This window comes from Amphibalanus amphitrite, unplaced genomic scaffold (assembly GCF_019059575.1).
Source record: "Amphibalanus amphitrite isolate SeventyFive unplaced genomic scaffold, NRLGWU_Aamphi_draft 000087F_arrow, whole genome shotgun sequence".
Classification (NCBI taxonomy): domain Eukaryota; kingdom Metazoa; phylum Arthropoda; class Thecostraca; order Balanomorpha; family Balanidae; genus Amphibalanus; species Amphibalanus amphitrite.
Window position 1 is genome coordinate 132,565 of NW_024881583.1, and position 15,923 is coordinate 148,487.

Below are 15,923 nucleotides of genomic sequence, written 5' to 3' on the forward strand. Positions count from 1 at the left end.
AACTGCAAGTTTGAAATTCCATATCTCCGAATTAAAGCATTTTTCGATGTTGTGAATGCCCAAACCGGTATTTTCAGGCCATGGCCACCAATGTGGCTATCTCAACTCAAAACTAATGTTAAGGTGGGAGGGTCCCTTTAAAGGGACCCTCCCACCTTCAAAAAAGTTTATGAATTGGCATGAAAGTGATGTCGCTCGGTTCAGAAAGAGCGAAAACGAATATCTACCAAATTTCACCGAAAAATATTCACCGGTTTTCAAGATATTAGACTTTTACTTTTGTTTACTTTTTGGGATCTCCGCTGTTCCTAGCGACTTTATTTGGAAGGAATAGTTTGGCAGCTGAAAGTGCGGCACTTGTTGCGCGCAAAGCAGCATATACCACCGCGTGCTACAAAACGTTTTAGTCAAACATTTAAAAATCGTTAGATATCTGCGCTGACGTCACACATTCAGAGGGGTATTCCTCATAGGTGGGCACGATCCGTTCCTCCGTTCCTCCGTTCCGGAACGCCGTTACAATTTTTAGGAACGGAGGAACGGACTCGTTACATATTAAAAAGGGTAACGGACCAAGTAACTTCCGTTACATTGGTTGTTCGTTCCTCCGTTACACTTTACAGTTTGGTCCGTTCCTTGCGTTCCTCCGTTACTTTTCGTTGTCCGAGCGGGTTGATCTTTCAGCTAACCCACAGACGTCAGACATTAATGCAGCAGCGGAATAGTGGATTATTGAGCAGCCCTGACTTGAAGAAGGAAGATGCCCTTAGTATACTGGCCTTCCGAAATGAGCCGGCGTTGCAGTATGGGCATTCCCCTTTCTCGGTAGATTTGGTTTGCATCAGAATAGTCTCTAAAATGTGTGAAATACACAACATTTTAACGTTTTTTTTTATTTTGCTGTAACGGAGTAACGGACTAAAGAACTTCCGTTACATTATATGCAGAGGAACGGAGGAACGAGTAACGGAAGTCACGTTTTGAAGGAACGGAGGAACGAGTAACGAAGTTACAATTTTGGGGAACGATGCCCACCTATGGTATTCCTATGCATTAGCCCCTCTGAATCAAAATGCTGCAATTTTGAAATTCAATATTTCTGATTTAAGGCATTTCTCGATGTTGTGAGTGCCGAAACCGGTAATTGTGAGCCAGGGACCCCATTTTGGCTATCTCAACTCAAAGCTAATGTTAAAGGAAATAGTTCACATTTTAACATGGGTTTTGAACTGGAATAGCAGTTCCGTAGCTTGGGCTGAGACGAGCATAAATCAGGAGCTTTTACAGCCCAACGATCACCCTAGGCAAAAATATTCTATTTCTCGTCCCGAAAAATGTGTCTTGCGTTTTGAGGATGTGTGCCTTGCATATATTCGCATCCAGTATGAAACGAGCATGGGTCCCGAAAATTCTTCAGAAACTACAGAAATTATCTACGAGAACTCTAGAGAAATTCGCTCCAGTGAGGCGCTCCAGTAACAAAAGCACGAGCAGATCGCCCAAATGCCGGTGGCCGCGATAATTTCTCTAGTTTCTAAGAATTTTCGGGACCCATGCTCTTTTCATACTGGATCGCGTGTGCCTTACAGAAACTGAAAAGTTCTTCCTATATCAAAAATATAGAAAATAATCTTTTGCTGTAAAAAGGTTTTATTTTCTTTGCTGATCATTTTGAACATAAAAAATCACAAATCCATTGCAAAAAAAATAATTTCGTGAAAGTGAACTATTTCCTTTAAGGTGGGAGGGTCCCTTTAACAACAACAAAAAGCATCCATTTTATCCGTACACAAACAATAGGCATGCAATTTAAAACTTTTGGGCACTTTTGATTTATAATATTGGTATGTAAGTATTAACAGTATCATTCACTATCAGGGTCAAATCCTTCTTTTGCACTCTAGGACAAAATTTGAATAAAAACCACACCATATCAATATCGTCACAAACCATGCATCAACCTAGAAAACTGTTCATACATTGACATTAGCAGAAACATAGTATGAGCTACTTCATTGAAAACAATGAATTCGGATAAATAGAGATAAAATTATTCCAGCATATTACAACTCACCAGCCAGTAAACGGGCTCTAATAATGCAAATATTATTTAAAATAATCCGTATCTTGAGAATTGGAGCCAGATACGACGCACTTGCTACAATAAATCAGCTGTTCCCAAAAGGCGACAAGATTGCTAAATTTTTGACAGATGTCGCCCCAAACAGTGATATAGATGTCGCCACAAGCTTGAGAGCACCAGTCAAGCTATGATAAGTTCGCTCACCTGATCTGGATTGGGCGCCCGTCGCCGACCCTCTTGTCGAGCCTCGAGGTGTTCCATGATCTTTTAGCCCGCGACCTGGTGGGGGGGGGGCTATTTTTTGCCCCCCCCCCTCCAGACTTTTCGATATATCTCCAAAACCGCTGCGCCGATCGTCACCAAACTTTCAGTACCCTCCCGGCATTAGCGTCGCCACGGGGGAGCAAGCGGGGCAGCTTGCCCCCCCCCCCCCCCAACCTCGGACTGGGCATCCCCTGAGAGCGATACAGATCCGATGAGATTTTGGAGTCGGGAAAAATGGGGGTACCTTTCTGAGAATGCCTGTGAGGTCAGACTCGGTTGGAGCGTGCAGTTCGAACCAAAGTCTGACTCGCAGTCGCCAAAATATTCAAGACTCCGAGTCCAGACTCGGAAATGTCAATGATGTGATTCCTTCCATGTTCTAAGTTCGTTCTTTATTTCATTTACAGCTGATTTTCATAAGTCAGGGCCTTTCCCAACTCCCGTCAAATGTCTGCGACAGGCTTAAGTACCGTACAAGTGTCGCAGGGCTCATGAGCTTGCTTTAAACAAAGGCTCCTAAGGAGCTCCACTGAGCCCTAAAGAAGCTTTCAGAGGGCCCAAGGCCTCTCAAAGTCCCACTGGTGTCCATGTTCTCTGAGGGCCCATACAGGGATCTTTGAGACTTCAAACATTTCTGAGAACCTTAACTGGCCTCTGATAGTTCAGCCAAACTTTTGAGGCGACAGACTTAGCTAACCCCAAGCCGGCATCTGAGGGGTCTTAGCTCACGTGTCCCTCTGAGGGCCGCAACAAATGTTTATTATGTCCCTACATAGGGTCCTTAGGGGTTCGACACAGACCTCGAGGGTTCACACTTATCCGGGGGCTCCAGGCTCACCCTGGGCCTAGTCTCTTAGCGCCCGCCGCCCACACTGGCTGCTTCTGAGGGCCCCACCTTGGGCTCGGAAAGCCCTAAAGCACAACGTACACGTAAATATTTGAGGTGACCCACGCCGATCTCCGGGCTCCTAAGTCCTAAGCATGCTTCTGAGAGTCAGCACTGACCCTGAGTGGCCTGAAATGGCCTGGAAGTCCCAAACCTATCTCTAAGGGATCCCTTGCCGCTATGCCGTGCGTAACTTTTGGTTCCGTTTAACAGTTTTTGTTCGCGTTTGCAGCGCTTCCCTTCACACGAAAAAAACTTTTGTTCACACTCGAGTGAACAAAACACTCCCTCTCACTGGAGCAAAGATGAATTACTTCCGATTCACACTTCCGACATTCACTCTCCGCCGAATGCCCAATTTAGCTACGATCGACGGCTGGGATAAGTCCTATGCATTTCACGTAAAACCTCTGCATGCATGCGTGAATGGAGGTTTTAGCAGTGTGATCCGATTAAATGGAACATTTTTCACCTTTTTCTGGGTAATGATCATGAGCGTCGAGCGTCTACACAGGGGCCCTCTGCAGTGCGTCGGCAATCGCAGCCACTATATAGTTACTATAATTCTACCAGTCGTTTTTGCCATGAAATTTCAAAATTTCGAATTTTTCTGTAAAAAAGTACATGTAATAGCTAGAAGGAAACCTTTGTCACCATCGGATTCCTTGCACCATTGCGCGTCGAATGATGTGTAAAACGAGTGTTAAGACTGGGGAAAGGCAAGTTTTAACACAAAAGTTGATTTTGCCCCCCCAACCGAAAATCTCTGGCGACGCCTATGCCTCCCGGACATCAATTTTACACATTGTGACCAAAAATGTTTCCAAAGGCTATGATATGTTGGCCGGAAATGACGTCAGAGTGACGTCATGTTCTGCCGTTTTCGACCCTAAAAAAGGGTTTCGCGGGAAGAGCTGTCAGGCCTAAAGCTTTGCAAATACAGAAAAACGATAAAGACATAAAAGCTGTAGAATCGACAGGGCTACAAAACTGCTATCTCGGATTTTTGAAATTTTTGGATTTTGACCCCCAAAAATAAAAAAAAAATTGATATAATTATCGAAAAATCCAAAAAGTTTTTTGAATTTCGCAAAAACCGGAATATATGTGATAGTCCTTACCGCCTTCCATCCACATACCAAATTTGAGATTGATACCTCTTTTTTGGCGAAGTTATAGCGAAAAAAACTGTTCAAAATTGATGACGTCAAATTTTCAAACTCAATTTTTAGCAATTCTAGACCCAGTAGCGCAAAACAAAGACCACCATTAGACTCCCCGTGACTAGCTGCATCGAAACAATACCCATTTTATGCAAAACTATCAACTTTAAAATTTGACCTTTTTTGGCCTGACCTTGACCTGACCTTGACCTGAACTTCACCAGAAAGTGACCTAAGCCGTACCTGATAGTCTTGTAACCAGCACCATTGAGTTGGAAATGAAAAATTGGCCATAAAGCATGCATCACACAACCTTTGTAAAGTTGGGCTCATGTGACCTGACCTGTGACCCTTGCGTGACCTGACCTGTGACCTGACCTGGTATTGTCAGTGACCTCTAATAGCAATGTATCTACTAGGCAACTGACGCCCTATCGCTGATTCTCGACAAAACGCGTTTTCCTCGGTGTTATAGCGCATTCCCTAGAAGACCCGTGAACGGTGAAACATTTCATCTTTGACCTGACCTGTGACGTCATCGGTGACCCCGAGGTCAATGAAATTTGGGTTCCCTCAACAAATTTGACAAGCCTTTCGAACGCCGTTTGAATTTTGCGGATCCGTCCAGTAGTTTCGGAGATACGAGGGGGGGGGCAAAAAATAGCCCCCCCCCCCCCACCAGGTCGCGTTATAAACAGACCCCACCAGGGCGCGGGTTAACCTCGGTTGATTTCATCAGACAGGAATCTATATAATTTTACCCTCACATGTGTGCGGCGCTTTCCAGCGTCCAACGCGTAAGGAGGGAGGGGGGGGGACCCCGCTGCCGTTCGGCCCTTGAATCTTGATTGAGTTAGAGCCTCGCGGAAAAACGAGCGTGTTGCCCGTGACGAGAGGAAGCCGATGATACCAAATTTTAAGGTCCTAGGTCATTGGTTGGCCGGTCAATGACCCAAAAGTCGGGAAAATCTGGACCTGCTAGAACTTCGTAAAGGGAAGCTGTTGTGAGGTTTTTTGGGGCGCTGATCACGAATTTCATGCTAGTTTTGATCACAGATGTTGTCTTCATGCATTTAGGCCAGGTCAGGATGTGTTCATATACCTACCGATATAGATAGGTACCGTAATCCCGAGAACAAGGAATTAGAGGGAGGTGCCTTTTGGACTGAATTTTTGGGCTGAATGAAACTTATTGGACCGGGGTGAACGGCACCCAATTCTGCCAAGGGAGGCCCGCTTATAATAAATACTAATAACAATAGTAGGGGAGATCCGTGTAAGACGCCCAGGGTCGGTAAGAGGCCCCATCGCTTTTTTTACCAAACCAATAATGTTATTTATTTTTTAATGTTCTCGTAAAGCAGAAGCCCTCTTGAAACAACAACTCACGAAACCTGAGGTATCAGGTGCGTCGCAGCGACTTTTGGTAAGTCTATTTCTGTTTTTGCCCCTTTACTTGCTAGATATATGCATCTTTATCACCCTTACATATCTGAAAAAAACAATGGCTATAAACTACAATCTTATCTCATCGAAATTGTCACATGTTAGCTTCAGAATAGACCCTGTTCTGGTGCGCTGCAAATGTCTCATAAACCATAAATATTGTGACGTTAAAACACTGCATTTTTTTAAGAGGCCCTCCCTTCGAGGATGATAAAACGCCCCCCGATAAAAAACGCCCCCGATGATAAAACGCCTGCACCTGCGGCAGGCGTGGCATTCTTTTTTCAAGGAGTTTGTTTTTGTTTCTTTTTTCTGTTTCTTTTCTCCTAATAGGTAGGTACAATTTTCGTTGGTCATCAGCGTTTGGTTGTGCTAGTTTTCGCATTGTTCGAGCGCTTTGGAAGTGTTTTTGGTTTCGATAACACCGTATTTGCTTAGCTTTTCGAAATAAAAGGCCTTGCAGCTGTGTTCGCAAAGCGTCTTTTACAAGTCGACTTGACTTGTGAAACACCCGGGGGGGGGGGGCGTCTTACCATACCCATAGTGTAAGAGGCCCTTTTGCAACTTTTTCCAAAATGTTAAAGTTTACGGTTTTTGTACCCCCTAGATTCATTTTGAATGCAAATATGTATGGGAAAATGATGCATGCTCACAGCGCATGCACACGTTTGCTCTTAAATATTATCAGTTGTCTAAAAATAGCAACTGAGCTTAAGGGGGGGCCTCCTGCACCACTCTCCCCTACCTATAAAAATAACAATAGTACCTATAAAATAAATTAGATGCATTATTATTACAAAAGAGCAGAAACCGAGTATTGGCCCTCGCCAACTTATTGATTCTCCACGCACGCCCGAAGGGGAACTTGCAGGAGGGAAGGTAATCGCATCTATGGCACTGAAGTGTTCTGCCTTAATTTACCGCATCTAACTGCACCCCGAAGGTTTTTGTCAGTGAGCAAAAACTAAGCAACCACACTTCACAAGCTAATAGTTACCCAATTCACAATTCACACAACAAGGTAAGTAGGTAAGTGAATGAATGTTGAATATAATCGGCCACCCCGAAAGGTGAAAGCCCAAGTGAACTCTGTATGTAAATGCCGTTGACCCGCGTTTTGGTAAGCATGTTTCACGCCTAAAGTAGTTATCGCTGTTTTGAGTTAATGGTTTGTGTGTATACGCGGTATTTGCCCACGTTTTGGCGCCGTTCACGGTGTACGACATGCCCATTCGATATTGACTCGGCCACATCTCGCCTGAATAACTTCCCAGCCTATCGTGTCCAATCCGCACACGCTAAACGGCTGGGCGCCGACAAATTCCTCTCCTCTCCTCTCGCGCCAGCGGAGGTCAGTCGGTTCCTCGGCCGGCTGACGGGCCGCTCTCCAGCCTCATCAGCATACCGCTGACCTGCCTCATTGTGACGCCCATCGACTCCGTGAGATAACACTCGGCCGCCACAAGTGGCGATGAGTTGGAAGTGGAGTGACCGTACCGCGGGGTGAGGATGGCCCGGCCACCGGGGCGCCGGCTGGGTGGTCCTGCACGGCCCGGCGGCGCCTGCCGAGGCGCGCTCGGCGTTATGCACCTATACCGTCCAACCGCTGTCTGTTGTCTACGGGCTCCCGTATAGTAACTCCGAGACAACAGTCTCCCTCCACTCTTGTCGTTCGTTTCTCAGTTAACGTCTTATGTTCCGTCACTGTCAAATGCCCGATTATTCCCTGCCTGCCGTCTCCTGTAAAGCTGGATTGTCATCGCTCTTCTCCCATGGCGAGTCGGAGTGTCCCCTTTATCAGACTGCCGACTCCAGCCTCGGACTGATCCACCTACGGTTTAATAGCCCATTCAAAGATTCGTCAAAAGTGACATTCATCAGTCACAGACGTAAAATAACTTCAGCAGACGACGAGCGATAAAAGCATCAGCTCTCAAAGAACCAATAGCTACATCGACTGCAAGGTTGCTTTGAAGAATTTATATACTGATCCTCTTTAGAACAAAATCATTAGGCTGCTTAATTGCAAAAGTGCATCCGTGACTCGTAGGCCATGTTTACCCCTGTTTACCTTAGGTCATGAAAGGTCAACACTACACTTTTTCAACGATAACTTGTCACAGAGGCATACTATAGTATGCTGATGAAAACACCTCGACGGATCGACTAATATTAAATATGACCTTTTCCGTTCAGGTCATGTCCTAAAGCTTCGACCATTCTTAACCCGGCAGTTGCTGGGGTATTTCGCCACCCACCGTTTGCTGGGGGGGGGGGGGCGTTAAACGCCCCCAGCCGATAACTCGAGAACCAATAGGCGCAGCGAAACGCACGAGGCGGCAAACGAAAGAACGCGACGTAACGTTTCAGATGAGTACTTCAAAGTTGAATTTTGAGGTCACAGGTCGGCTCAAGGTCAGGTCAAACACCTGAAATCGGGCTTTCAGTAGCATGGATTTCAGGACTTCGCAATGGGCGCCTCTCGTCATAAACTCTGTTAAAACGGTGCACAATCCATCATATAAGGCCTACAAGAGTGTCAGCTCCATGTAGGGGTCAATCAAGCATAGGTCAGGGTCAAGGTCAGGTCAACCGGGTAGGCACATATCCCCGAAAATCAAAACTGATATTCGCAGCCTGTGACACATGTTTTAAGGGGAATTTGGGGCGTAGAACACGATGGTCACATTCATTTTATCATATGTGTACGTGTTTGGCTCAAAAACCTCAATTTAAGAAATGCATGTATCATGGTCGTGAAGTAGTCACGAGAAATTGCCAAGATTCAGTTCAAGATTTTGGAAAATGCGGAACGATAATCAATAATCGAAGATAGCCATTTGATTGTTCATGGTATTGGCAGTCTAATGGCGTTTACGGCATGTCTGTATGTCTATTCTGTGATTTTATATGATTTTTTGAACAAATGCCGTTTTTGGTCGAAAACTCAGAAATCATGACGTCACTAAAACCTCGATATCTCAAAAATTTTCCGACCGATTTTTTTGAAACTTTGTGTCAATAAACTTCATTCAATTCCCTACAGGTACCCAAAATTTGGCGCGCCTGCGGCGCGCCGTTTTTATGCTATGGCCCGGCGAAAAAAGTGGGGGCGTTTAACGCCCCCCCCCCCAGCAACTCGCGGGTTAAAAGTGAAAATTATAGTTCACTCGGCGCATCACGTGAGAAATACGATGCCAGCAAAATCAATGTCATAGGTACAAGCTGTTTGCTAAAAGCAATTGCAGGAAAGACGTTTAGAAAAATCAATTTTGACGTTCTAAAAGAGTAAGTGAAAGTATCCTTCAATATCTCTTTAAAAATAAATATTGAAGGATACTTCGCAATTTTCTAACGGTTTTAGCTGACGAGCTGTATGTCAATTTGTCGAGAAAAAACGTCGAAATGATGATAATTTGACATTTAGTGACATGATGACCTCTGCTGACCTGAAGTTTCACCCGACCTTGTAATAAACGATGCTGGTATTTTCATGATTGTTTGCGTTCTTCTGAAGTTCGCTTACTGCTCGTCGCTACGGGTAGTCAAGTTGTGCAGGGAACGAGAAACGTCGCCCATCTCCCGGCATGATACGTCATACGATGGGATGCCCGGTCATGCCCTGACCTAAAAATCAGATGCGCCCAAACTCAAGCATAACGGAGAGGTTTGCAGATCAAGGTTCAGCTTCAGTTATCTTATTCAATCCGAGAGATCGTAAAATGAACGTCAATTGGGTGACACCAGATGTGGCCATCCACCTCATCCCGCGAGAACCGATGAGTCTCGGCCCTCTCGACCCCCGTTCAGCTCTATGTAAGTGGCCGAGCGGAAGGAGAAGGTATGGTACGACTACGACCCATGGTCTATTTGAGAGAAGGTATTTACTTACTACTTACGACCCGACTCGTCGTTGTTTCTCCTCTTACTGAGCTAGATCTACGCGGACAACGAGTGAATGCGCCGTCAGGAGACGCAACGACTGGCAATACCCATTACCCACGGTCTCAGGACAACCGGTCAGGTCAACTCAACAGGCTTAATTAAAAAACAGAATATGGCCGCTGCTACCGCATGATTCTTTGCATAGAATCATCATATAAAACCACTTACTTCTGTCTAGTTCTTAGAATCCTCGAACAATGTCCGAGTGTCCGTCCTGGGCGGGGCATTTTCCGGCTCGGGTGGCCGATGCCGAGCTCACACCCTGCCCGGCCGCGCCAGCCGATAGCAGCCCGTTTGTCCAGAGATTGACACCAATTAGCGTTCTCCGGGCGGTGGAGGCGTGGCCTGCACCCGCCGCTCGGCAAACAGCGGGCTCGGGTCGCCGGGTGACACCGGCCCGGGCCGCACGTGAGGGAGACGCGCGTAACGGAGCGTCCAGAGGTGTCGACCGAGACAGACCCGAGTCGAGAGGGCAGTCGGAGCCGACACCAGCCGCCGCGCAGACACACAGTCTCCGCTCTTAGGAGTAAGGACAGACTTGGAAGACGTTTGTCGTGAAAAGCTGCTTGCGGAGTCCAACTGTTGGCTTCGGTAGCCTCGTCAGCACCGGTTCAGTTATAGTTGTGCTGTGTTTTGTCGCCGTTCTCCGAGCTCGTCATTCATGGTAAGTGCCTGATGTTTAATTTGTCCTTAAATGGTTGTGAAATGTAAAAATGCGATTCGAAAAAGGAAGTCTAGTTATTACGGTCGTATGCCTTTTTGCAAGATCTTGACTTAGTCGTAAAAGAGTCTCATTTTTTTCAAATCACGAATCATGCATCTTGTAAGATACGTTTTGTTGAACAATGCCATTTTCTATTTGCAAAGCAAACATCGTATACCTAAATTGATAATACCATACACATTTTTCTTATTTTCCCTCGTCTTTTAGTTCAAGTAAGTGTACCTAATAACAAAACGGATAGCCAGAAAAATTGGAATGAAATTGTTACCTTGCCTATAGCAAAAGAATGTAAATAGGTTTCTAAGTGTTTTAAGTGATGGCGTGATTTCATGAGAACAGCCGCTTGGTTTGATAACCGAACCAAACATAATTCTAAAATCAGCGTAAATTGGACTCAGATGAGCCACAACGCATTAACAAAAATGTCTGAACACTTCCTTCAACTGTATCAATTTGCTTCCCATGCCTGTAGGTAACTATTGTACCATATTTTCCAACGCATTGCTGGTGGAAATTCTTTCTGAGCTATATTTCGGTAACATTAAACGGCAGCGAACAGACGGTCGCTCCCGTCGCCAGGCGTAGTCCGCGACAATTTCCGTTTATGTCCTCAGCGAGACTGATAACATCAGTCCAGCACCAGCCGTCCCTCCGTCACTTCACAATGGTGCTACAGCAGCTGCTGGAGAGCCAGCGGTTCAGCATTCAGGGCGCTCGGTTCCGCGTGCGCAACATCGTCGGCCTGCCGCCCCTCCGCTGGACCTGGGACGACGTCAATTTCCGCGGCTCCATGCTGCTCGTGCTCACCTCCAGCATTCTGATCACGGATCTTTTCGACTTAGACGATAAGCGCGGGTATGTGGGGCTATTATCCAGTTCTCACTTCCCCTTAGGTAAACCGTGAGCGAGCGGGCGCGGCGGGCGGCGGTCGGTCGCGGCGGGCGCTGTTCTCAGTCGGGCTCTGCTGTCTGTTTCAGTCGGACCTGGCCTTCTCACGGCCCTTCTGGTCGATGACCACCACCATCAGTCTGCCCGTGCTGACCGATGCCGACGGTGACGGCACGCCGCGACTGCGCGGCATCGTTCAGTTCCTCATGCCCATCATCATCTTTCTGGACACGCTGTTTGACGAGAACGCCTCGTCTAGCGGACGGTGGGTGTCCGCCAGACCGACAATCCGCCGCGCCCGCCCGCTCGCCGCTCGCTCAGCTTTAGTTTTCCCTCTGATTAGTGATTAGCGTTGAACGTTCATACCTCTCATGTTTTCATCATGCATTAAAATATTTTTATTGTCATTGTCAATGCATATCGTTGTGAATTTATGTCACCCCAAACTGCGTTCTTGTTCACGCAACTAATTAAAAAATAAATGATAAGGTGTAAGACAAAATCGTGCAGTATCTGAGGGCCATGAGACAATAAGTCACTGTGAAAGGTGAAACAAACCATGCGTCATATGCGCTGTTGATTTATCTCATACCTAATGCCCACGTTACGTCTCGCTAACCCATGACGGCTTCTCTCCGCAGCGGTAAAGGTCGCAGCTTAGCCCACGACCAGCTGGAGATTTTCGGCTCCATCGAGCGCTCGCTCAGCTCGGTGGGCGTCGAGGGTCGGCCCTGCCTGCTGCGGTTCATCTGCGAGATGCACCAGCGGCCCATCGGACGCAACTCGATCCTGGGCGAGGTGTTCGACGTGGTGTTCTCGTGAGTTCGGGGACGTAAACCGCGCAGATTATTCAGCACAGGTTGGATTGAATTGACTCAGCATGGCATGGCATTGGCGACCAGACGACCTACCTATGCGATTTTTCTCATTTTGCACAAACAAACAAAAAATTCAAAGTTACTTTCATGCTTCCCAGCTAGCACATAAATGCCGATATTTTACGGCGACTCGATACGGGAATGATGAAAACATTTGCTTTTGATCGTCATGAAACGGACACGAAACACGGTGAGTTCCTTATAATTTATTTCGCAAAGTAGGCATTGCGTTCCTCAGAAAGTCTCGTTAGCAATAAACATCAAAGGTGTCTCCGTCAGAACAACGGTCCCTTAACTCCCCTCCCCTCCCCCTCCCCACAGCCCGAAGCCGTCTTTGGTGGACGTGTTGCACGACTACTCGTTGGCCAGTGAGCGGGGGGCGGACGGGGGCGACTGTGCCGCCGCCTACTCGGCCTGTCCCATGTCGCTGCTCACACTGATGAAGGCCGGCCAGGAGCAGCAGCAGTACGAACAGGGCCTCGCCGGTGGACAGGTGAGACGGCGCGGCGGGAGCGGGAGCTGGGAGTTTCGGTACCTACTGCCGACTTTGTTACGGAGTGCTCACTGACCGAGTGAGGCAACGAAACGCTTTTACCGTCTAATTTAATCGTCGTGTTGTTTAGCCCCATGAAATCAACTTGCATTCAATGAAATAATGATTGGAATTCAAACCCTTGAGATTTTAGTGCCCAATCGCTAAATGGGAGCCTGGAGATGAGTACACCAATCGTTAAATCAAACAACTACTTTAGTTAGCATTCAGACGTAAGAGCGCAGCAATCCTCAAGCATGCAGAGCCGTCCCACTATGAAACCGTGCTATGTTCGCAGGGCGGCGACCGGCTGGCGGTCACTAAGGTGCAGGCGGACGAGATCCGAATCGGCGACACCGGCACGGCGCCGGCCAGCGGACCCGGACAGGATGACCCCTTCGACGACAACTCCGCCAACTACCTGAGCGCGGGACCGCCAATCTGGCAGTGATGTGCCAACATCCACGATAGAGAGATCGAAGAAACGGCGAGACATGATGTTACGGTGTTGTTATTTATTGTTAACGCCTGTTCAATGACCTTTTGTTTGTTTTTGGTTTTATTGCAACGACGTTTACTACTAACGAGCTATGAGGTTCATTATTCACTTCATTGTTGGGGATGAGATTATGAATCATTTGTACATATTACAAATAATGGCGGGTTTCGTTGGCTTTGGGGGATTGTTCATACAATTTTAGACCGAGGTACGATACACTACACAACTTATCACATTTTATCGTGAATGTCGATAACCCAGGCCAGTGAAAATAACGTGAATTGTTCTGTGTTCACGATATCGTGTAATACGAATGGTCGTTGCTGACCGATCGCAAATATATTCATAAAAGGGAGGCAAGCTCGTATTTGTTGGCAGCTGGATGAAGGTATCGCTGTAAACAAGCACATGACATATGCTTCGGGGTAGATAGATAGATAGATAGATGCAGGGTGTCCCATGGCAGACATGTGCATGGATCCGAGTGATGGATCTTGATGATCTCAGTGGATCTCCGAAGAAACTGCAGGTTAGGATCTATGGTCCCGCCGGATCCGGCGTGAAAAATTTATCCTGGATCTGTGATCTCATAGAATCTGACGATAAACCAAGAACGTGGATCTATGATCTGAGTGGATCCCGCCATGCACATCATCTGAAACCAGGTTTCCAAGTGTTTCTAAGTCAATAAGTGCCACAAAACTATACATGATGACGTGCAATCACATAAAATCGACTCTCATAGCGGCTCGGCTCTATAATAGCGGCTCAGAACATGCTTGTAAAAATGTGTGACGGGTCAGAGCCCGCCCGGTAAAAATAGTGATCAAAGTTGTCACGTCATTGCAAGCCTCCCGGTGCCCCACCTACAATAGATGTGCACAAAAGGCGCACGGTGTACGCGGGGTGCTAATCTCACCACCGAATTATTCTCGGCTGACGGTGCTGGGCCGCCCAGCGTGCAGTGTTTGTTCGGGACATCGGCAGATGATGCCTTATGTCCACTGCTTGGTATGCAGCGTAAAGCGTCAGGCTATTATCAACTCAAATACGAGGTCGTATAAATATTGACTCGGCATCGTATCCGCAACTATTGTCTGCAGTTTGCACACATGAGCTAGCGACGTACCAGGATCCCGGGGTGCGGTCACACTAGAGGCGCTATCACGTTACCACTCATTCTGGAATCTGGATACGTCAGGCAAAACGCTTTACGCTGTCCTGCTACTAAACATTTCTGAGTTATCCTATGTAGCACTGTAATCATACTTGCAAGAAAAGCATTATTGCCCGATGACCATTGATTCATGATTGGAAGACCAGTAAAGAAGCGAAATTAAAATTTGTTTTATTCATCGCACTGATGCTGGCGATAGCGTAGCGAGTACCCACTTCAATAATGAAAATAGCTATTGTCGCTGGCTTTGCAATTAATTGTGTCGTAGACCGGTGTGCCACCAAGCCCCATGAACGTTAGAATACATAACCCACCGTACAAGTACCGGGCAGCCGATAACGGTATCACAATAACGGCATCGAGAACATGTCAGTCGGCTAAATCGATATCTACTAACGAACAGAAAGGCGCCATCCAAACACTGGGATAATTACTCCAGGCCATTCAGCAACATATACCCGGAATGAATAGCCCTGCGAGACTGTCGAATAAATGCCCCGTCGTCGCGTGGGGTCCGGGTCTTAGCCCCACCGGCAGCGGATGCGATCAACACGCCATCCGCGCCGCGGGCCACAGTGGAGCACGCGATGGCGCCGGCGGCGGTTCGCTTCTGGCTGGCTCTCTGGACGATCTTCTTGGCGACTAATGGAGGCGCACTGGCCGCCAGCGTCAGCGATGACAGCATAGCCAGCGCCATCAACCGGATGACGCGGTACCGAGATACCGTGATTGTTCTCGACTGCTCGGGAGGCTTCATCAGCGGCAGCGGCGGTGATGACGCCGGCGGCAGCGGTCTGGAGGTGGTTCACCTCCAGGCTCGCTCTGTGCGCACCATCTGCCTGAACTCACCGGCCTCCCGCCTCCTCCTCCTCCGCCAACCGGAGGTGCGGGGCAGCGCGTGCGTCTTCTGGCTACCGGAGACGGCCTGGTCCAGTCCTCAGCTGACCCAACCTCAGCGACTGCTGTCTCGGCGCGGCGTCCACTGCGACCGGCTGGCGGTCATCGAGAGCGAGAAGAACGTCAGCGCCTCGCACAGCCTCCGTCTGCTGGACGTCCGTCGAGCCGACAGCGTCACGGCCGTGATGGTCGGCGAGGGCGGCGGCGTGACGCGCGTGTTCGTGCATCACGTCGACTGCGTCACGGAGACGGCCCAGCCTACCGAGCTGCTGCGGTCCGAGGTCGCCGACCCCACGAGCGACCTGTTCTTCGAGAACGTGATCTCCCTGCACGGACACCACCTGCGTGTCGTCACCACCGCCGCGGCCGGCACGCTCTTCGTCAAGTTCACCGGTACTGGAGACGAGGTGGAGGGCGTCGAGTTGAACATGCTGGACGCGATGTCGGCGGCGCTGGGGTTCACCTTCAGCCTGCAGCATCCTCGGACCACAGACGGATTGTTCGGGACGAAACTCGCCAACGGCTCGTGGACTGGGGTGGT

At 48.0% G+C, this 15,923-nt stretch overlaps 1 protein-coding gene across 1 annotated transcript; it reads left to right on the plus strand.

Annotated features, from left to right (window-relative positions):
- The first annotated feature begins 5,759 nt into the window (after positions 1-5,759).
- LOC122379959 lies at positions 5,760-13,664 on the plus strand. The gene is made up of 5 exons (XM_043362654.1): positions 5,760-5,822; positions 11,489-11,664; positions 12,041-12,217; positions 12,599-12,770; positions 13,108-13,664. The coding sequence occupies exons 2-5, from the start codon at positions 11,522-11,524 to the stop codon at positions 13,258-13,260; spliced, it is 645 nt and encodes a 214-aa protein (XP_043218589.1). The 5' UTR covers positions 5,760-5,822; positions 11,489-11,521; the 3' UTR covers positions 13,261-13,664.
- Positions 13,665-15,923: the final 2,259 nt, after the last annotated feature.